Consider the following 22,311-nt stretch of genomic DNA (forward strand, 5'->3'; position numbering starts at 1 on the left):
CCTTCTTCTATTTAGTTTCTACTGCAAACACCGATTTTTTAAGTTTCCATGTTTTTTTTTTCTGAACTAGTTCCTTATCTTGAAGAACTCTTCTTGTTTTCAGTAAGTTCCATCACCACCATCACAAATCAGAAACATAGATCATAAGTGGACATTTAAAAGGACTGGTTGGTGACTCTATTCTTGAAGCTTCGAACTTCAATTTTTGGTTTCAGAAATGAAAAATAAGATCGAAAAGACGTCGGACAACACATGGTTTGTGCGGATTATTCATTGGTTCTTCCAGAAATGTTCGGCTGTAATTTGGTGAGTTTTTCAATAAATGAATCGACTTTTGAAAACTTATATTATTTTAGCTATTGCCCTTGGACATGTATAATATTGACAACTGCACTCACTTTGGGGTTATCACTCAAAATTCCATTCACCAGAATGGAAAATGATATCAGTGATTTCACACCATTTGGAGCAAGATCGAGAGCAGAGTTGCAGGTGGGTGAATGATTCAAATGTTTTCACGAACTAGTTTCCAGAAATACCGACAATTCTTCAATAATCACGGAGAGCCAAAAGCCATCTACGCGTTTATAACATCGAAGGTTGGAGACAATATGCTGGGAATCTCTCAACTAAACGATACTGTACATGTCCTTGACAAAATTTCTCGGGATTTCTATCTTAAAACATCCGATGGTCCGAAAAACTTTGAGGAGTACTGTAGTGGGTTCTGCCTTCTCAATGAACCAGTGAGACACTTTTATGTAAGTTTGAACATCTATGACAGGAGAGTAACACCAGAGATTTGCAGAGCGGGATGCTTATCTCCGGACAGCATGGCACTGACTTCAGCCATTTGGACTTGGGGTATCCAGTCACTACAGTGCTTGGGACTAAGCTTTATATGGACCCAAACTTTTTTGGTGTGAAAGTGGCAACAGAGAATAATAAAATTGAGAGTGTGGCTGATGGGAATATTCGACTTTTTGGAGATAATACGGCAAGAACTTTCTGAAAATGATGACATTGTAAATAGTTAATCTTTCAGAAACAAGAACCAAATAACATTCGCGAAGTTTCTCTTGTGGTGATACAACTGAGGTCTGAGTTGGGTGATGAGGTAAAAGCAGAGGATCTTAGAAATTATGAACATCAAATATTGGACTACATCCATGAGTGAGTATTTTGATTCACAGAATTGAAGCGGGAAATAACTTTAAAAAAATACACACTCGGCTCAAAATTCGGAGAATGGCTGTTAATGGAAGTGTCAAACTCATAGCCGATCAACTCGATAGGCGGAAAATTGAGAAAGTTAGGGATTTGAGAGTTTTGAGGTGCCGCTTTATAGTAGCTTTTTAGAGGCGCATATCTCAAATGTGGGTGAAGCTAGCAAAAACGTTTTTGGGTTTTTACCAAAAAAGTGATTTCCAGCGAGTACAAGTCGGATCATATCAATGTGTATATTCTAACTGACTCATACATCACTGAGGAAATTGTGAGAGCTGGTCTCACTCTCCTACCATTTTTGGTCATCGGATTCACTATTATGGCAGTTTTCTCCTCCATCACATTTGTCGTCAGTGCATATTATTTACAACAATTGAACGTTTATAAGGTATGATCAGTGGATAGCGTAGAAGTAAGAAAATCAATAAGAAATTGCAGGTAGTCCTGGCGGTGATGGCTTGTGTGTGCCCATTCATGGCTTGTGGTGCAAGTCTTGGAGCAATGTTCTATGCTGGATTCCGATTCGGCTCGATTCTTTGTGTAACACCATTTTTAGTGCTTGCTATTGGTGTGGATGACTCGTATCTGATGGTCAATGCGTGGCAACGAATCACCTGTCACAGAAGAAAAAATGGACGATTTGAGAGTGTAAACGCGGAATTGAAACATCGTATAACTGAAATGTTTATTGAAACTGGACCATCTATCACTATTACTACTATCACCAATGTCTTAGCTTTCGGAGTTGGAGCAACAACCCCAGCGGCTGAAATTCAACTTTTTAGTATTGGAAATGCCCTAGCTGTAACAGCGGATTTCGTTTTCACGGTATAGTATTTTAGCAGAATATGTTAATTGGAGTATTTGAATTTTCAGATAACATTCTATGGAGCGCTGATGGCTGTTGTTGGAAAGTATGAAATTGCCCAGGAGCTCAAAAACATGAAAACTTTGCCTGGAGCAGAGACACCGTCGGAAACTTCTTCAACTGGATCAGTGACGTCGTCCGAGCCAGAAGACTGTAAATTCCGCAGAATTATTGCAAAAATATGTAATTTCCTAACGAACACTTGGGTTTGCTCTGTAGTTCTGGGATTATTAGCAGTATATTGGTACATTTGCATTGTTGGAACAGTCAACATAAAATCAGAGTTGAGCCCGAATAAGTTGTTCTTAGCGGAGAGTAATATTGTTGAGGTGGGAGTTCGGAACTCAAGATTTCCTCCAATTCCTTGATTTTAGATATTCAAACAACGAAAAACGCACATCATCCCTTACTACTCTGCATGCTGGATTCTTGTTGAAAACCCCGGAGACATAAATGACCCGTCTCAACGTGGCAAACTGGAAGACTTGATACAATCATTTGAAAGCTTACCATCTGCAAACGGGCGGTATTCAACAAAATTTTGGCTCAGAGATTATGAAGATTTTCTTAAACAATCGGAGGATATTGACTTGCCAATTGAAGAAGAGGATGAGGAGTTGGCCATTGAGTTCAGCGTGAATGGAAGTCAAGTGGTCACTCCATCACAGCCGTTCGGGCAGGGAAATGAGCTGAGACAGTTTTTGGAATGGCCAGAGTTTTCTTTCTGGAAAGGGTTCATTCAGGTGAGCTCTACCGATATAAAAATTATCAAAGTGAAACATGATTTCTCAGATAAATGAGTCTACATATCAAATGTCTAAATTCCTAGTCACCACCGCATACCACGGAGCTGAACTGGTGGACTGGTCGAATCGTGCAAAACTTTTGAATGAATGGAGAGCAGTCGCCGACCAAGAGAAGTATCGCTCTCTCAATGTAACAGTTTATGAAGAAGACGCCAAATTTTTGGATCTAATTGAGACTATGTCTCCAGTGGCCATCCAGTCGGCTCTATGGACCTTTGCTTCCATGTTCGTGGTCGCCGCACTTTTCATCTCCCACCCTCCCACTCTTTTCGTCGCCACGTTCTCAATCCTTTCCACGTCACTAGGAGTCTTCGGAATCATGTCATGGTGGGGTGCTGACTTGGATCCAATCATGATGTCTGCTACTGTCATGTCGATCGGATTCTCAGTAGATATTCCATCTCACGTTAGCTACCATTTCTATCAGACTGCCAAGGAAACAACAGACATCAGAAGACGCCTTCAGATGACTATCGAAGCTGTTGGATTCCCAATTTTCGAGGCGTCTCTTTCTACCTCACTCTGTGTCATGTCGCTGTTTTTTGTGGATTTGAATATGGCACAGGTAAGCGAGTTACTATTTACAGTTCCGGCAAAAAATAATTCATATTTCGCCTTTTTCAGTTGAAAATGCCCAAATTTGAAAGTGTGTCATAGTAAAACTAACTGTCCAGCAAAATAACTTTTTATGAGAGCGAACAGACCAAGAGTAGAGCTTCATTTTTGTAGTTGACAACTTTTTGGTACGGACTCTCCTTAGGCAGTTACATAGAGACAAAGTAATTTCTCCTTCAAATCGTCCCATTTCAGTGCAAAATTGTGCAATTTTTGAGCTGTCCACTTAAAATAACCATAACTCTCTGGGGAGTGTCCGTGCAGAAAAGTTCCCAACTACAAAAATGGATTTTACTCTTGGTCTGCTCGATCCCATAAAAAGTTATTTTGTATGATAGTTAGTTTTATTATGACACACATTCAATGTTTTACATTTGCAACAGAAAAATGCAAAACATGATACATTTTTGGCCGGTACTATATATCTATGAAACATTACATACTCTTCAGATCTTTGCAAAGTGCATGCTACTAGTCGTGGTGATTGGAATGATTCATGGTATGCTGGTAATGCCTGTCATATTTGCACTTCTCGATACAGTACCCAGAAAATTGACAGCAAAATCAAGGAAACAACATCTAGCATCAACGGTCACTGTGGTTACAGTAGTGCCCTGATTTTAAAATATTGATAATTTTTGTATTATTTTATATGTACATAATTGTTATCTGTCTCGCGGTCTAGTTTGTGCTGTTACGGGTTCCCGCTTTCTCGGTCTTATCAGTTCCTTTGTTTTGATTGTAAATAAATCATAATGTTTTATTTTTCTTGCCAAACAATGTTTTGCTTCTTATTAAGTAAAAAAGTCTGGGATGAGGACAATGAAGTTGCTCCAAAGGCATTGGGTACTTAGCCCAACACTCCACTAGTTCTCGATCGCATTCACAAAGTTGACTACTGCATTCATGAGGGAAAATTTGATATCCAAACGTGTCTGGAAGGTTCTAATGACCATTGTACGCCCCATTGTAACTTACCCAGTCCCGTACACTCCACCGTTTTATTCAGACATCTCCAAGTGTAAATAGGAAAATATTCAAATGGAGCATGCCAACAGGTACTGTTTTTATATAACGAATCATAGCACGCGTCGTGATGGGCGCAGCATCTGAAAAAAATAAATCGTGAAAGTTATCGTTTTTGAAACAAACTCATCGATTCCATTAATCCAATCGCCACTTCCACCAATACCACAGTAGCAGCCGTACCCGTTGTATATCTTGAAATACAGGAAAAATATATGGCCAAATTAGTTTTACTGCCAAATTGTTAGTTTTGTCAGTCTGGCTCGATCAAAAATGTTTTACTACAAAACGATACGCTATTTTCAGGTTTTTTTTAGAATACATTTCTGACAACACTATTAAAAATCCCTCAAAGTTATCCTATACATTTTACCAAAAATCTTACCCATGCATCATGTTGTGACACGCATTTCGTCATGAATTCGATTTCAATTACAGTCGCGAACACGGCGGTTGTCAGAAAAAAACCTATTAAGACTATAAAAACAAGATACATGACCGTTTTTTGAACAACGATTGAAAAATGACAATCAGATTGTTGTTTGGTGTTATCAGTCTATTATCATTCAAAGGAATGGTTTGAAAACATACATATGTAAATTATTTGTTTGCTTTCGATTGGGGGGAGAGATCATTGAAAGAGCTTTTGTGACTTGCAAAACGGTTAAAATCTATTGCTGAATCTGAAAAGGAAACAGAAATCCAATCTTCATTCAAAAACCAAAAATTGAAAAATTTCACTGATCCTCGACAAGTTTGTTTGCTGCTTCCATTGAAATTTTTGAAACTTCTCTGATATAACTCATTGCATCTTCTACATTAATCCTTCCAGAATATCCAATAACTTTCAGCACGTTTACGAATTTCCTTCCAAACGCTAAAATCCTCTCTTCGTGTCTCTGTTTGCGTAGAATTTTGTGATATTGCATTATGAGAAGAGTGAGGGTTTCTTTTTGGTGAATATTCTTGAATTCTTGGAGTACTTTCTCGATTCCGGAAGATTTCGAGTTGACAAGACGCAGCAATCCATTATTGTTGTCGCAGAAAAATTTGATGTCGGATTCAGTAGGCTGAAAAATTAAAGTTTTAAAAGTTGAATTCTGAGTGACCACTTACAACAGGCAATATTGATTTTGGTACTTCTCCTAATTCCAGAACTTCACAAACTTTCAAAAGCCCCTTAAGATTTCTCAATGGCTTCCATATGGTTACTCGTTGAAGACAGAATTTCACGCATTTCAAGTTGTGAGCCTTACAATTAGGTTCAATTAAGTTGGTGGAAGATCGTGTTGTGCTATACGGCGAGCTGAAAATGATGAATGTGAAGAAGTGGGGAAACTATATCTACCATTCCGAAAAGAAACTCCAAAAGGCTTCAATTTTTCCATCTTTCCACTCATCCATGACTGTAAGATGATCGCTTTCAATAGAAGATACTGTAGTTTTGGGAAACGTCTTTTTCAATTTTGAGTTATTGACCAAGCAAAATGAAAGACATTTTTGACAGTGTTGAGTGTATGTTGCAAGGATCTGAATATATGAATTGATTTAGACTTTCTCAGAAAACAATGTTACTAACCTTTTCATCCTCTATATCTTCCTTTGAAAACTGTTTCAAACAACTCAACACATCTAAAAAACAGTTCGATGCTTCAGTACATTTTCCAGCAACCAAGTATGCAAAACCCAGCTCGTACGTGGATTTGATGAACACCTCTGGATCCAGTTCTTTAATTTGAAACCGCTGAAAACCTTCAGTCAGAACTCTGGAAATCTCTTGATGGTCTTCTTCGAAAATTAGCATCTTAAGAAGACCAATGTATGCGAAATATCCAAATTTAGACAAATCTGAGTAGAATGGCTCAAATATTTTGAAAACTGTTTCTTTCTTCCAATTATGTTGAGCGGGAAGTGAAGAGAAATTCTGAAATCGGGTTTTTAACGCAGGTCTGTAGCAATGAGACTCACTTGATAATTATACGAAAACTCATGAAGAATATCCCATACCCAGATATCTGGAAGGGAGCGTAACCGAATGAAAACTTCTTGATAGATTTTCCAAGATTCGACTGGATCCGGCGGAGCATTTCGATTAATAAGCTCCTTGTATAAACATAAAAAATCTTTAGATCCAATCACTTCCTTGACAGCTTCAAAGTCTAGAGAGATTTCGTTAGAAGCTGACCTGCAAACAGTCTAATTGAACAGAAATAACGTATCAAAATTACAGTTTTAAGTATTCCTTATAGCACTTTCGTATTTCTGGTGCATTCTCCTCGGTAAATGTTTTGGAGAAGAAGATGAGAAAAGTAATCATTTCGTTAATTTCTGAAACAAAGACACAGTAAGTGTTTGGAACCAAAATATAAGTCACCTTTATTCTGAGGATTTTTCTTATGAAGAATTTGGTCAGTCATTTTTAATCTTAAATCATTTTCTTCCGATACGACCGCCTTAATTTCCGCTCCCAAATTGATTGGTTCCGTCTGTAAAAGACTCAGATTTCTACCATTGTGAATAAGGCAATTGCAACAAAAGCTACAGTACCCCCAAAAATATATCATATTTTGCCTGTTTCAGTTCAAAATGCCCAATTTTGAGAGTGCGTCATGGTAACACTAACTGTTTTTTATGGGATTGAACAGACCAAGAGTAGAACTCCATTTTTGTAATTGACAACTTTTTTATAAGGGCACTTCCTAGAAATTTACATATCGATAAAGTAGTCTCTTCCTTAAATCGTAAAATATTAGTGCAAAATAGTGTAATTTTTGAGATGTTAACTTAAAATTACTATAGCTTTCTAGGGAGTCCTCGTACAGAAAAGTTGTAAACTATAAAATCGGAGCTCTACTTATGATCAATTTGATCCTTAAAAAATTACTTTGTGGGGAACATTATTTTCTTATGACACACTTTCAAAGTTGGACATTTTCAACTGAAAATATATTATTTTGACCGGTACTGTAAGAAAAAAACTTACAAATTCCAAAATCTGATTTCTCGGAACTATACAACTAGCAGAATCTTTGAATATCTTCAACTGTCTCTCTGCCTCTTTCCTCAGTTCTCTTTCTCTTGTCAGCTCTTCTTTCAATCTTTTAATTTTCTGTTGTAATCTATTTGCTTCTATTATCATGATATCTGAAATAACTGGTATGGAGATACGGATCTGAAAAAAAACTGAAAGAAAATCAATGTATCTGTCGTCTTGGCTCAACCAATGGCATTTCATCACACACAAAATTGTTGTTTAAAGTTGTCATCCGACTCTCTAAATCTCTTCATTTATCTCTATCCCTTCGTTTCAAGAAACGGGACCAACCTGCCCCATATTACAACCGACTATTTTTCTTCGCTTCTCTAGTTCTTTTCCAATCTCACACGATTGGGTGGAAGTAGGAGTTTGACACATGTTGAGGGGGAAGTGGACTCTGCCGGAAAGCAAAACTATGGAAGTAGTTATTATCGGTTCGTGACAACACAAAGGAGAATCTAATTTGTACATAATTGTCTCGAAGTGGAAAACATGATTTTCCGTTCTTTTCAGACCTGCAAAGCTCAAGATGGCGACATTTGATCTTTTCCAACTACGAGACCATTCCGCGAAATTCCCAATGAATTAGAGCCGAAATTATTTTTCGTTCCCGTCGTTGATCTACAACCACGCCCTGTTCTTGCCGTATCGGCGACGATATTGGATCAATACGCCGTGTTTTCGAATTTTGCAGGTCTAAACTAAAAAACTGGCAATACTTGAAAAAAGAGATTTATTAGCAGTGATAAATGATTATCATACAGGGTTCGCTATTTTGAGAATTGATCCTCGACCCATACCTTATGGGCCATACGTCTTCTTTTCTTTACACACGAAAATACTCCATAGAGAATCTTCCCGAGCGTTTCTATAGACAACGGGTTCCATTGAAAAGGGAGAAGACAATGGAAAAGCTCAACGAGCACTGCGAATACTAAATAGAGAAGAAGGATGCTCCGATTGTCCATGGCAACCGTATGACAACTGGGGAGGAAAGAGGAGAAAGCTATATTTTTGACGTTTTGGGAATTTTCTGGAGGAGATTGTTTATTTTAGTTGCAGTAAGATTTTATACAATTTGGCCTTTTTAGTTGGAAATGACCAGGGGTGTTACGGTATTACTGAATATCCCACAAAGTAAATTATGTATAAACCATACAAAAAAAAGGTAAACCATCATTTTTGTAGTTCACAACTTTTTTGTACGGGCACTCCCTACAAAAAAGGTGTCACCTACAAAAATGAAGGTTTACATTTGTTCTGCATGGCTTATACATAATCAGTGGGTAAATCAGAGATACCGTAACACCCTCTGGTCATTTTCAACTAAAAAAGCAAAATTGCATAAAACCTTACAGCACGGTACTGTATGTGTCTGTAGGCTGTGTAACGTATATATTTTCTTTTTTAACATTTAACATTTTCAATGGCTACGGGAATTTCCGAAATCAGAGGTTTCCGAACGTTTCGGATCGTCCTGGAGCCTTCTTACCGTGTGTAATTGTACCCTTGACGATATAATATGTTTTTATTCAAATTGTCTAATCGAATCTCTCTAACCATTTCAGAAATGGTTCGCAAATCGCACTGCGGCTACGGTTTCTTTCTAATCATTGGCTTCCTTCTCACTCTTGTCGCCATCTTCACTCCCGGCTGGCGTAGTTATAAAGATAAGGAAACATACGATGACATATTCCTCTGGGATCATGTAATTTTAGGCAACGGAGCACCGGATCTTGGTTTAATTTCAAGATACTGTGGACAAGGCGTCAGAGAAGTGAATCAATACGATTGTAAATCCTATGGAAGATTCCAACTTCCATTTGAGAAGACTACTTTGGCATTCATGATAATTGCAATTATTTTCGAAGTTGTCTCGATTGGATGTTTCATCGGATTGTTCTCTCCACGTGCAAGACTCGGAATGCCCGCTTTCAGTGTTACTGGACTCGCCTTCTTCAGTCTTTTCGTGGCGATTGTAGTGTACGGAGTCAGGATGCAGTATAAAATTTGTAAGCTTTTAAATTAACTTATTTTGTTTTTAAAACATTTGAAAATGTTTATGCACCTATTCACGAAGAAAAAGTGCAAATTAAAATGCCACATTTTGCATTTTAATGCTATTCACGAATGCACTTTAATGTGCATAAAAAACACTTTAATTCGAATTAATCTGCATTAAAAAGCGAATTAAAATGCACATCGTGGCGAGATATCTTAATTAATGTGCATGCGCCTTTAAGAAAATCCGTAAATCGACACAAATCTTAAAGGCGCATGCACATTAATTAAGATATCTCGCCACGATGTGCATTTTAATTCGCTTTTTAATGCAGATTAATTCGAATTAAAGTGTTTTTTATGCACATTAAAGTGCCTTCGTGAATAGCATTAAAATGCAAAATATGGCATTTTAATTTGCACTTTTTCTTCGTGAATAGGCGCATTAATTTTCCAGTATACCTCCAATCCACTTCATACGAGCTCCTTGCAAACGTCTACCTTGGATACTCCTATTGGATCGCTGTAATTGCTGCAATTTGCATGTTAATTGCATCAAGTCTATCTGGAACATTGATCGGCCCTGCAGAGAATACTGATCATTTACACTAATTTAACCTCGCTTAAAGTTTATTGTAAAGCCCTAATGAATAATTATGAATTAATTAAAAAGAACAAATAAATTAATACATTAAAAATGGCAAAATTGTGGTTGGCACCTTACAAACACTGAAACCTCACAAAGAACTGGTTTAGATACATATCACATTAAGAAAGAAAGCTGGAATCATGCACATGCCGATACTTCTGAAGGCTACCGAGTCGACGCGAATTCGTCTGCAAAAATTATAAGAAACATGCGTTAGAAGTTCAAAGATATATGATCATGCTAATTGTACAGTTTTCGTCATTTCTAATTATCAATAGATCGATAAGTGCTCCCACCACTATCCATATGTCGTAGACCCGCCATTGTGAATGCTCCTTTTGGTTCTGGAGACGTTGTGGCGGGAGGGTGATCACCGTTGGCCTAGAAATTTATTTTTATTAATAATTTGTTTTGATTTTTGTTTTCTGTTTTATCGCGCCTTATTTTCAGATCATTTTTTGCAGAAGCAGATGTTTTTGATCATTTCCTTTTTCTTTAAGAAGGTAGATCTAAAATGGAATTAAAAAATAGTTTGCGACACGCCCCTTTCACCACGTTTTGGGATTTTTGGCGAAAAACGCCGTTTTTCAGATAAAAAATTCAGAATTTTTGTGACAAAATCAAGGATTTTTGGTGAAAAACTTCAATTTTCAAACGAAAATTTGGCATTTTTGGGCCAAAATCGGGGATTTTCGGAGAAAAACTTCAATTTTCAAACAAAAATCTGAGATTTTCGGTGAAAAAACCGCAATATTATGACAAAAATTCAGAATTATTAGGCGAAAAACTTTCGCTTACGAGTCAAAAACCTCGTTTTTCAAACAAAAAGTTGGGATTCTTAGACCAAAACCTCCATTTTTGAGTCAAAAACTGTAATTTTAAGACAAAAATTTGGAATTTTAAGAACAAAAACCGCAATTTTCAGAGTGTGACTACTTAATTGGCATTATTACTTTGCTCTTCTTTTCTAACTCCTTCTCATAATCCAACTCGACCACTGCCATATCCCGTAACCTCCTCTCAACATCTTCTCCGTTCAACACAATCGGTTTGTGAATAACCGTCGATGGCGATGAAGCGTCACTCTCCACAGAAACCGATGATTCAACAGGTTTTTCTTCCTAAAAATCACTGATTTCAATCAGAACAATGACCTGTTTTCAGATACCTACCTTAATAGTCTGTAACTCCGTCTCCTCCGGCTCCACACTCTTCCGCCGTCTGTGCATTTTATGGTGTAAACCTCCTTTGATATTGACAACTTTCTTCTTTAAATCATGCAAATGATCGATTCCCTCATCAATCATGTTATTGAATCGCGATGTCGATGACTCTTTTTGATTCTCTTGAACCGGAATATCTTCTGGCATTCGTTTCATTTTCAGTGACGCATTTGTCACCATTCCACGATGTTTTACGTTTTCCTTATGCTGTGGTCGTGTCCACATAAGTTCCCCTCGTTTCTCTTTACTCCACATGTTGTCCAGAAGTGAGTTTCGAAGAGAATTGACAACCTGGAAGAAATGAGTTCTTATGGGTCATTAAGCATGAATTGGTTGTCATAAAAGTCACAAACGACCATTTCTAGTACTAAACCACCAGTTTTTAATGATTTCCAGAAGAAATTAGACGGACAAATGAGATATTTGGTACATGAGGAATGAAAACTGAAACAACGAATTCCAACAGCGGGAAAATTTGGCTCTGGGACATTTTGCCATTAATTATAGGAAAACTTCCAAAGCTTTATAGGGAAAATCATATCACCTTAATTAGCATAATCAGCGCGTACTAATGGTATGTTTTTTTCCCTATAAAGCTTTGGAAATTTTCCTATAATGTCCCAGAGCCGAAAATTTGATTAATCATAATTTAGCACAGACGGAAAACTGACAAAATCAAGTAGAACATAATGATAGAAAATCGAAATTCTACCAAAGTACAGAGTCAATTCCTAATGATCAGCTCCAGATGAACGTCGACAGCCTCTAGTAAACGTCTCGTCAGGTAATAATCGGCGATAACCTATAGAACAACTAGAACTACCTCAACATCGAGAATATTCGTAATTCTCCAAAATTTACCAAGCTTTCGAATGGTGGCATTTATGTGTAACTTCTTCACAAAAACCGTAATTGTTGTAATAGAGAATGTTATATTCTCATAGCATTCCTAATTTTCCGATTCAATATCAAATTTGTACTTTTCCGGTGGTTTTGCGAGTTTTCACCGGCGGTGAGAGTTCGGCTCACTAGGGCAGGTCGAGGAATCAGTTTGGAGCTATGGGACGTGACCTATATCATTTGAAACCTGAAAAAACGCTGATTTCAAATATATATTTAATTTTTGCTCTCGAGGCCTGGTATCCGTGTAAAACTAGATCAAAACTTGGAAAAATTTCAAATTATTACCTTTCTGACAAGCGAAAAAGTTTTTTGGATTTTTTTATTGCATTTTTCGCGTGTTGAAAAAGTAATAATTCTCCCTTTTTTCAAAACTTTGACCTTGCCTTTCTCGAATACCAGGCCTCGAAAGCAAAAATTGAATACATATTTGGAATAATCGTTTTCTCAGCTTTTTATCTCAGTTTTTCCTGATATAGGTCACATCCAATACCTCCAAACTGACATGACCTTCCCTAGTCAGACATGGCTCAACGATTTCCGCAGCCGTTACGTATTCCAAAATTGTTGAATACTTGCTGTAAATTTTAAAAATACAAATGTTTACTTATGAATTTTACTTCTGCACCAATAAAACTGAGCCGAATCCAGAATTATTATTTTAACGATGAGTGGCCGATAGCTTTCCCATACACCGCCTTATTTCCCCCCCCCCCCCCCCGTTTTTTTCCCGTACCAGCAGCGTATCAGGCAACATTTCGTATTGCGCCCTCAAATGAATCGCATCAACCGCGCGCAACGCTAAATCGGCGGCTCCATTGAAAAGTGCCAGATAGCATCCGCGTAGTAGATGATTCAAGAATTCTCCGGTCACTTGTTGTCGTGGTTTTCGGGAGAAATCTTCGATCACTTCATGAGATTCAGTTTCGAGCACACGACTTCGGAATGCTGTTTCGGGAAATGTGAATCCGGAGCGACAAACTGGAAATGATCAAATTTTGAGGAAAAATAGAAAAAAATACCTGAAAGAGTTCCCAAACAGACATATCTCGCTGCAACTTCAGATGCCACCTCGAATAATGATTCATTGACGGAGAATAATATTCTATTGATAACCATAAACTTATTTTCCCCATTCATCTTCGACACTGACGGAAATGGACCGAAGCGGAGTGTATTCTGGAAAATAAATTCAATTTGATGAAAACATAGCATAAAAACCAACCAGAACTGGAGTAATATTGGCATTCCTGGCGATGGGGACATCGGTTTGCACCTGTATTTTCGCCGGATCGTGATATACACTGTGATGGCGAATAGAAGGGATTCGGATGTCTTCCATCTGCAATGTTGACTGAATTTGGCGTGCGGAACTCAAGAAAAATTGTGAAATATGACAAGTTTTTGGGCCTAGAAATCTAACCAAGTGGTTTCGAAAAAATCACCGTGTGCATAGCAAGTTTTCTAAAGTTTCGCAAGAAATTTAGAGGAAATAAGCGAAAAAATTCCAAAACTGCACCTTTTTCTCACTGTTATCTGCATTTTCCACAATTTCCTCATTATAGATCGCAATGAGAAACGTTTCGAACAGCGAAATACTTTTGTGCTGTTTTTTGGAAAGAGCCAGTAAATAGAGAGAAACGAATCCGGGTACAAATTGAAGTGCATACAATCGGAGGACTCCTGAAATAGAAAAATGTGAATTTTGTTGTTATAACATGATTTTTTTTCAATTTTTCGTCGAAAATGTGAGCATTTGCGATTATTTTTCAGATTTTCTTCTAATTCTGAATGATAGTCGAAAATATTGCTATTTCGCGAAAAAAACCGAGAAAATTAAAATTTTGAAAATGTACCCGGGCTTTGACAACTTGATTTTTCATTGTTCAATTGATCAATTGAGAGCTAACCTTCTTTATAATAAATCGCTAATATTTGTCCAATAATGGACTGTATCAGGTCTACATCAGTATAATTCGAGGCAATGTAGTTGGCAGCAAATAAAGAGTTTGGGGCGACCTGTAAGTATATTTTTATAAACATTTTATTAAAAACTTTTGAAAAAATCTCACTTTGTTCAGGAATTTCTTTTTCAAATGATTTTCCTCTCGCTTATCGGCCAATTTATTCGGAATAGCTGCAGCCGACGCGGCGACTTCCAGAAAAAAATCGGAGAGCTGGTCTGCGTTCATAATTTTTTCGTGCGAATTCCACGCCTATTTTCCATTTAGATTTCGTTTGAAAAATGTCGGAAAATCGCTGAAAATTGCTGAAAATCAGGGAAATCGTGGAAATTATAAACAACACGCGCAGCGGGATAGCGGAGTGTCGTAGTTGTGTCTGCGTCTCTTCGAAGAGAGAGAGAAGACCACTTTTCGGGGGCCGTTTGCAACAAAATTGAATAATTGGATAATTGGTTAATCGATTAGTTTGATAAGCTGGAAAAATAAAGATATTTAGATATAAATATAAATATGTAGAAATTGTAATAGACGGGTAAATGGGTATACGAGGCCAGGAACACAGAGCAGACTTGTTCGGATCCAAAGGGAACCGGAGAATCAAATTTTTCTTTTCTTTGGATAATCTATTATTTAAAAGCATTCGGAGAGTACCTAACGCAAATATCATCAAAAAAAGTTTCTACAGTACCACTCAAACGGTTATCAACTTTGGCGGTTTTCAGTGGAAAATGACCAACTTTGAGAGTGTATTTCGGTGTCACCTGATTTTCCGACGAGTTTTGTTTTGTATGGGTTCGACAGATCGAAAGCAGTACATCATTTCTGTAGTTGACCATTTTTTTGAAGGGACATTACCAAATAAGTTACAGGTTGTCAAAGTTAAAAGCTTCAAAATTTCGCTAATATCACTGAAGCTAGTTGGTATTTGATTACCTGTAACTTTCATGGTATTGTCTCCACAAAAAAATGGTCAACTAGAAAAATAATGTACTTTTTTTGCTCTGTCCAACCCATACAAAATAAAAATTGTCGGACAATCATTTGACACCGAAATACACTGTCAAAGTTGGTCATTTTCCACTTAAAAAAGCCTAATTTGATAACCTTTTGAGCGGTACTGTACATCACAGTTGTACGGAATGCATATTTTTTATTTCAGGAATCCGAAATTCAGAATTGTTGTTGAAAAATTGGAATTCAAAACAGGAACAGAAGAAGAATTTGGAATCCGATATACCCTTCTTACAGTATTTTTTTCCATATTCAGTATTGAGTTTCCTGACAATTGAGTATAGTCCCCCATTTAAATACATGGTACAATACAATATTGCTTCAAAGAAAATTAATTGAAAAACAAGTTATACATACAAGTATTCATATTATTCTTTATTTTAAATTCCACCAAACTCATTAAAATATTATTTTTCTTGTGTACCTAACTCACTTCCTCCTGTGGCCGAATATACTGTTTTCCAGGTGACAAATACTCTGAGGAACTTGTCGTTGTCCGTGTTAAAGTAATTGCTTCTTATAGGCGGTGAGAATTCATTAAAAAGTTGGCTCAAAGTTCTGAAAATAGATGGTCTGGGAGAGCAGAACTCAAGACCGACCAAGTGAGAAAATGGGGTACTTGTGATGATTCAGAGCAAAATGTTATGAGCTCATAACTAATTCGACTGAAAGTTGTCCAAAGTAGCCAGTGCTTTTCCGCGTTCTCCTCTGCGCCTTTAAGGTAATCGCGGCGAGACCTGCGCATTTTTTTGGAGGGAAAGTTAAGTTTTCGAAATTAAACTTTTTTTGATTTCCCTCCAAAAAACAAGCTGGTTTCCCCGCGATTACTGCAGAGGAGAACGCTGAAAAGAACTGGGTACTTTGGTCACCTTTTCCTGGCGGATTTTCCGCGGAAAAGTTATTTTGGACGCATCATGATCTATCCTGAATGTTTCAGCCAATAAAGCACTTGAATGATTTTGTGGTCCTCTTGTGAAATAAGTGGTGTAACTGACAACTTTACGATTTGAGAAAATAGAGATTCGTAATTCTACAAGCTCAACTAGTGGTTTTGTATTTCCAGATCGTTAAACACAAGTCGTGCATCTTCTCCATACCAACTATAACCAACATCAAGAAAATGACTAAATTTCATGATTCCCTATGAAATTTCACACATGTTTTTGATTCTCTTCATTTTTCTTGATTTTTCAAAATTGTTTTCCCGGTTTCTGAAATTTTTTATTCAGAAAGATTTCGTGACGTCCGTAGTTTTCTGGATCTAGTTACTACAATCCTCCACGTCCTCTATCTCTTTTGCACGTTTTTCCCGTGTTGTAGTAGATTATCCGAGAGTTTCTGACTTTAATTGGAGTTTTTTCGAAAATCTTTATTTTTAGAGAATTTCATGTTGCGACTTTTGATTTTTTGGATTTTCCTTTACTTCTGACTAATGCATTTTGTGTCTTCTTTGAATGTGACACACGGAATAGAAGACATGCAAATTCTCAAATGCTGATTGAAATGAAAATTATACATAGCCAGAAGTTTTGAGCTTCATTCTTATAATCTGAGCAATGCTGTACTAATACAGCAGCAGGGCAAAAGATTTTTGTTTGAGTCTAGTCTCTACTAGGAATTTAGTTCCTGCTCCAGCTGGTCCAGACAGTTCATGCTTCTTAGGGGTTATACATGTGAATCTCTAGAGAACGATTACTATTCATCTTTATTATTTTTTGTCTCTAATTGTTTCACGGGTTGTCATACTTCCTTCTTGTACAATCACTAGTTCTCAGAATCGGTGTTGTGATATTATTATTAAAAACGAACAATGGAAACTGGTGGGCCGGCTTTATACGATGACTTACATAACAAATTATGTAAGCTTGACTATGAGATCAAATTGAATCTGACATGACAGTGTCTCTTATCAATGCCGCTCCATCTTCATTTTAAACATAGGCAGAACAAAAAGTTCCAACAAAGTTCTTGGAATGTCATCAAATGGGTTGTTCTCTCATCTTTGAACTTTTAGGTTCAAAAAAGTACTATACCAGAAGATTAGGAGGTTTTTAAAATCATATAGTGACTAAATCATGTTACTGAAATTTATAATGTATTTAACTAAACTCAGAAAATTCAGAGAGGATCACAAAAAACCTTATTAGCTCATCAAAGTACTAATTTGGGGATTTTGTTAACGAAAAAAAGTATACCCTTGAGTTTTCTAAGGTGATTTTATGTGTGAGTTCCAAATTCTAGTGCAAATCTTTGACATGTTTTTTGAACTTTGTAATAAGCTTGGTTTCCGCAGCAACACCTCAAACGGAGAAAACAGATAAAACACCACTTTCTCGATAGGCTATTTCAACTTCAAGATACAGACCAAGTAAAAACATAATATGTACCAAGTTGTCTAACAAAATTACGTTTTATCACTTTTTTGCTCGCCAGGGAGTTGAACTAAGATTCTGAGAATTAGGAATTACCGGTGTGTTTGACTAGTATTCAAACATTTAGGTTTAAAAATATATAAAATAATCAGTTTTTGGCTGTTGGTTTATAGGATATGCCGTATTGTATGTTTAAGTGCAATAAGGTTGTAAAGAAGGTTTTGTATTTATATCACTAATTGAATTTTAGCACTAAGTTAAGCTGATATACACAATTTTCAAATAGCTCAGCCGAAGCTTTCTTACTATCTATCATGTAATCCAACATGTTTTACTCAATTGCTCATCTTTTCTGATAGGTCAACCTATACACATTTTCTTATGATATTTCTTCTGATCCACTTGCGCAATTCTACTCTACAATTTTCGGATTACCTATATTTCCTGATTCAAATATCATTGACAATCTGCCTTCGAATCAACACTGAGAATGAGATCCGCCCATTTTTTGGTCCCCTGTGGTTTTGGGACAGCGACGACATTGCCCGCCTACTTTTTTTCTCAGTTTCTCATAGGTTTACATTATTCATTTCCATATTTCTTCTTTTCTTTTCTTCAAAATTTTCATCCACCTCACTTCCTTATTTAAGGAAATGTCAACCATCTCTGAGGTTTCCCAACCTTCGCCATCGTTTCGTTTCCAGTCCAACATGATTCCTGGCTACGCTATGCAGGTGATGTGTATCGCCTTTTATAGCTGTGTTGTCATTGTGGTCCATCGGATCAAAAGTACTGATTGTCAAGCTGCACCATTCTACACGCTCTTCTTTTATGTTGGTAAGTCAAACTACTGAACAGTTTTCTCTTAAGAACTTTATAACTTCAAACTTTTATATTCAAAACTATATGCTTGGTTTCTCTGAGAGGACAAACTTCGAAAAGATTATGGTTCTATTGTTTTTGCCTCGAGCTTGTAAACTGCTTTGTTTTTCGTACTCTTCGTACTCTCTTTCGATACACGAATTACCTGTTTTCAGTTTTCGGGAAGAGTTTCCATTTTTGGCGAAATTGATAGAAAATCACGTATTCTGACTTTTGTTTTTAAATGATTTGAGGTTTGGTTACCGGGTCAAAACTACAAAGTGATTTGATACTAATCGTAGCTTTATTGGCAACATTTGTGTGAACGTCATCAAAAAACATATATGTATAGGTTACTCGCCTTGTGGAGTTGTTCTACATCTATGTTTACTGAAAATGTTATGTCTTCTGGTGGCGGGAGAAGGGACTTATAAAACCATTTATTACATGGTGAGAATCAACAACTAAGAGTTCTCTACATCTTATATAGGCAGATCTTCTTGCCACGTGTGACCTCGGGGTTGGACGTTCACTAGGCTAGGCCATGCTAGTTCACGCCACAACACCTCCCTTTCTTTAATAAAAGTTCGTTTGTCTACTGTCTTGCATATTCGGTTCTTCCACGACAGCCGCTGCCTAGACTCCACAGCATTTCTTCTTTTGGACCCATGTCCGCATCATTGCTTCGATCTTCTGATCTTCAGCCAACGATCTTCAGCAGATGTCATTTCCCTATGCATCTCACAGCTTCCACACGAAATCTACCATTCGAAATCGTTGAACACGAGTACCTCGATCCATCTTCACTCGGCGCTGCTGCTGGTTCTTCTACTTCCACTTCTACTGTTACTGCTTCTACGGTTTCTTCCTTCTGGGTGATCCGATGATCCTGAGCTCCTCGCTCTCCTACCCTTCTCCTCCACCAAAGGACATAACAGGCGCACCAGCCAACGGTCCCGTCCGACATGCCAAGCCCCCGGGCGTCGGTTCGTTGTTCAGATCCTGATCGCCAATTGTTATGTCTTCTGGTGGCGGGAGAAGGGACTTATAAAACCATTTATTTACATGGTGAGAATCAACAACTAAGAGTTCTCTACATCTTATATAGGCAGATCTTCTTGCCACGTGTGACCTCGGGGTTGGACGTTCACTAGGCTAGGCCATGCTAGTTCACGCCACAACAGAAAAAGTGTGGAACGTTCTAAATATAAATGTCAACGTCATTATACAGTGACATAATCTCAGTTTGAGCAGACTGTGAATTAATTGCCTTGAGGTTTCAGAGCGTAGGCCTTTGAGGTGATGACGCTAGAAACGCTAAACCGTCTAGAATCTAATACAATGTATCTATCATCAACGGGCGGCACTAAAATGAGTTATTTGATATTGAAACAAAGTTGATGTCCGTTGAGATTTGGTTTATATCAAAATTGAAAAGTATATCAATGACCTTAAGAAGGAGGATGAGATAAAATAGAATAAAGTTTTGCTGAGGTTTTAGCAATCTCTGTCAATACCTTTGGGAGTTAAGGGCTGCTGCACTTATAGTCGTGAACTTTGACTGGTTTTATTTCTCTGGAGACGTTTTTAGTATAATCAAGTAGCTATAATCAAAGTTTGATTCTCGTACAACCGATCTTTTGATTTTCAGGACTTGTCGACATCGGCCATGCATGCGCTCTCTTCTGGATGTGTTTTGAACATGAGGTCATCCGAGGAGAAGTACTGTACCCGATCACTTTTATATGTAGTCTAGCCACCTGTTTCTGCTACCTCGTAAATATTATTGGAAATGGATTAATGGCTATTAATCGTTATTCAGCAACCTATTTGGGACATCATCAGGTAATCGAGCAAATCCGAACGTTTTGAGTGGGGTTCTGAAGTTTTCAGCATTTCTCAAAGAACCGCACTACCGCGTATCTGACTGCCACGTTCATTTTGGCAGCAATTTCATCCATCCCAGCTATATTTCGCGAAAGAACGTATCTGCTGATTGATGGCGAATGGACTTTCACACTAACTCCAATTTGGTTGATCCATGTACGTTTCAATTAAATTTGTTGTGTCCTCTAATTCTTGAATTTTCAGTTGCAACGCTACATCATCATCGGCTGGATGATTGTCTATTTTATTGTTGCCCCAGTTTTCTCTATAATGGCTTGGCTAAGAATCAAGAATTTCATTCATTCTGTCCGTTATCATAAGAGTGATCACACTATAATTTACTTCAATGTTGCACACATCATCTGCCATTTCTTGATTTTATGCTTCGAGATTTTTGAAGTCTACAAACCGGATAATACTCTTATATCCTTTGTCCACGAACATGTAAGTTGAAAAAGTGGATAAGAAAACAAGATGTTGAATAAATTGTAGATATTTCAGTTCTACGTCTTCTTGTTTGGTGCCATTGTCTTCAATGGATTCAGTATTGTCTTCACTACTAAACGTGTTCGTCAGGGTCTTACAAAACTCGTTTGCCGTGTCACTGAATTTGGAAGAGGAAAAGTGTCAAGCTCCAACCCAACGACTCAAATTTTTCAAGTTTCCGGTCGCTTTTAACCAGCGAAGTTTGTCTTAAATACTTAACTTATTGGATTTCTGTGAAATTATTTATCAACATTGTTTTATTAATGAAGGACTATATATAAAAATATAAGGTTTTCAGTACAATAGCAAATTGAAAATGATCGCTTACTGGTATATAGAAAAACTCATCGATCAACTTAAAATTTGATATCTGGGTTATTTCTTTTCAAAGCAGCTTGATCTTCCGCAGACAACGTCTGGAACTCCTGATGAAGTCGTTTTGCCTCAGCATCGTCAATTGGTTTCCCAGTTGTTAAGGAGCAAAGAGTATGAGTAACCATGTGAATGAGCTGAAAATGAAGTATACTCAACATATTTTGATAATGTGGAGAAAACTAGAGTGTGAAATTAATACCGACCACTTGCATACGAGTAGTATAACTATGTGAATGTAATAAAGTATTAAAAATACCTTGGGCAGTTACAAACACTCGCTCATATGCACTTTATGAAAAACTTTCTAACCTTCTTAGCATATTCAATGGCAGAAGGAGATAGTCCTTCCAAACGTCTCTTATTTCCCTCGAGCACATTGGCCAAACGGTTTCCTAAATCCGGGTGTTTCTTTGAAACTTCTTGAATCATTTCGCCACATTGAGAGAAACATGCATGCTTTTGGAATACCTGGTAATTAATACAGAAGCAGTAAAAAGTGAGTGAGTGATTTATTAGGGTATACCTCGTGAAGAACCGGCTTCTCTTCGGCAGTAATTGATGAGGAGAACTCCAATTGTTCAGTTGGGAACATGTCTGAAATAGAAAAACTGGGTATGATCTACCGTATTTTCTTTAAATGATCGACATGCCGCTCTATTTTTTTGAATGAAGAGTTCTGAGTGACATTTTCTATAACAGAGCTTGACTAATGTTATGCAGAAAGTCTTTAAGTACAAACACAACAGAAATGTTCTTAACTGGATTTCTTTTAAAAATAGAATTTTGCGAAATCTGATTGTTTGATTCTTCTGACTCTTGTTTTTCCAAATTTTTGAACCCGTGGTTTAGACTCACTTTTGACACATTCTGGTAGGGATGCAACACTCATTCTCAGATTTTGGGAGATGAAAAAACCTGGAAAAAGGACAACGTTTTAGAAAGCAGAGGTCATTTTTATTTATCAAAAACCGATAGTGAATACTGATAGAATGGTCAAATGTCA

At 37.3% G+C, this 22,311-nt stretch overlaps 6 protein-coding genes across 6 annotated transcripts; 3 read left to right on the forward strand and 3 right to left on the reverse strand.

Moving 5' to 3' along the window:
• Positions 1 to 217: 217 nt before the first annotated feature.
• On the forward strand, positions 218 to 4,134 carry GCK72_008130 (uncharacterized protein; the record flags this gene model as incomplete). The annotated part of the gene is made up of 11 exons (XM_053726656.1): positions 218 to 306; positions 357 to 492; positions 600 to 761; positions 809 to 997; positions 1,046 to 1,173; positions 1,432 to 1,615; positions 1,666 to 2,055; positions 2,104 to 2,424; positions 2,470 to 2,838; positions 2,888 to 3,466; positions 3,967 to 4,134. The coding sequence occupies 11 exons, from the start codon at positions 218 to 220 to the stop codon at positions 4,132 to 4,134; spliced, it is 2,715 nt and encodes a 904-aa protein (XP_053590850.1).
• A 1,145-nt stretch (positions 4,135 to 5,279) lies between these two features.
• GCK72_008131 (uncharacterized protein) lies at positions 5,280 to 6,859 on the reverse strand (the record flags this gene model as incomplete). Its single annotated transcript, XM_053726657.1, has 6 exons — positions 5,280 to 5,612; positions 5,659 to 5,848; positions 5,891 to 6,072; positions 6,122 to 6,466; positions 6,511 to 6,727; positions 6,771 to 6,859. 6 exons carry the CDS (start codon positions 6,857 to 6,859, stop codon positions 5,280 to 5,282), a joined length of 1,356 nt encoding a protein of 451 aa, XP_053590851.1.
• Positions 6,860 to 9,149: 2,290 nt separating this feature from the next.
• On the forward strand, positions 9,150 to 10,192 carry GCK72_008132 (uncharacterized protein; the record flags this gene model as incomplete). The annotated part of the gene is made up of 2 exons (XM_003105671.2): positions 9,150 to 9,591; positions 10,038 to 10,192. The coding sequence occupies 2 exons, from the start codon at positions 9,150 to 9,152 to the stop codon at positions 10,190 to 10,192; spliced, it is 597 nt and encodes a 198-aa protein (XP_003105719.1).
• Positions 10,193 to 10,394: 202 nt separating this feature from the next.
• GCK72_008133 (uncharacterized protein) lies at positions 10,395 to 14,544 on the reverse strand (the record flags this gene model as incomplete). The annotated part of the gene is made up of 10 exons (XM_053726658.1): positions 10,395 to 10,417; positions 10,526 to 10,610; positions 11,183 to 11,350; positions 11,402 to 11,743; positions 13,089 to 13,333; positions 13,393 to 13,531; positions 13,578 to 13,694; positions 13,872 to 14,035; positions 14,263 to 14,371; positions 14,425 to 14,544. The coding sequence occupies 10 exons, from the start codon at positions 14,542 to 14,544 to the stop codon at positions 10,395 to 10,397; spliced, it is 1,512 nt and encodes a 503-aa protein (XP_053590852.1).
• Positions 14,545 to 18,409: 3,865 nt separating this feature from the next.
• On the forward strand, positions 18,410 to 21,125 carry GCK72_008134 (uncharacterized protein; the record flags this gene model as incomplete). The annotated part of the gene is made up of 5 exons (XM_003105658.2): positions 18,410 to 18,536; positions 20,212 to 20,405; positions 20,454 to 20,603; positions 20,652 to 20,891; positions 20,949 to 21,125. 5 exons carry the CDS (start codon positions 18,410 to 18,412, stop codon positions 21,123 to 21,125), a joined length of 888 nt encoding a protein of 295 aa, XP_003105706.2.
• Positions 21,126 to 21,289: 164 nt separating this feature from the next.
• GCK72_008135 (uncharacterized protein) lies at positions 21,290 to 22,197 on the reverse strand (the record flags this gene model as incomplete). Its single annotated transcript, XM_003105798.2, has 4 exons — positions 21,290 to 21,442; positions 21,618 to 21,776; positions 21,832 to 21,902; positions 22,164 to 22,197. 4 exons carry the CDS (start codon positions 22,195 to 22,197, stop codon positions 21,290 to 21,292), a joined length of 417 nt encoding a protein of 138 aa, XP_003105846.2.
• Between the last annotated feature and the right edge of the window lie 114 nt (positions 22,198 to 22,311).

Source organism: Caenorhabditis remanei, chromosome II (assembly GCF_010183535.1).
Source record: "Caenorhabditis remanei strain PX506 chromosome II, whole genome shotgun sequence".
Classification (NCBI taxonomy): Eukaryota; Metazoa; Nematoda; class Chromadorea; order Rhabditida; family Rhabditidae; genus Caenorhabditis; species Caenorhabditis remanei.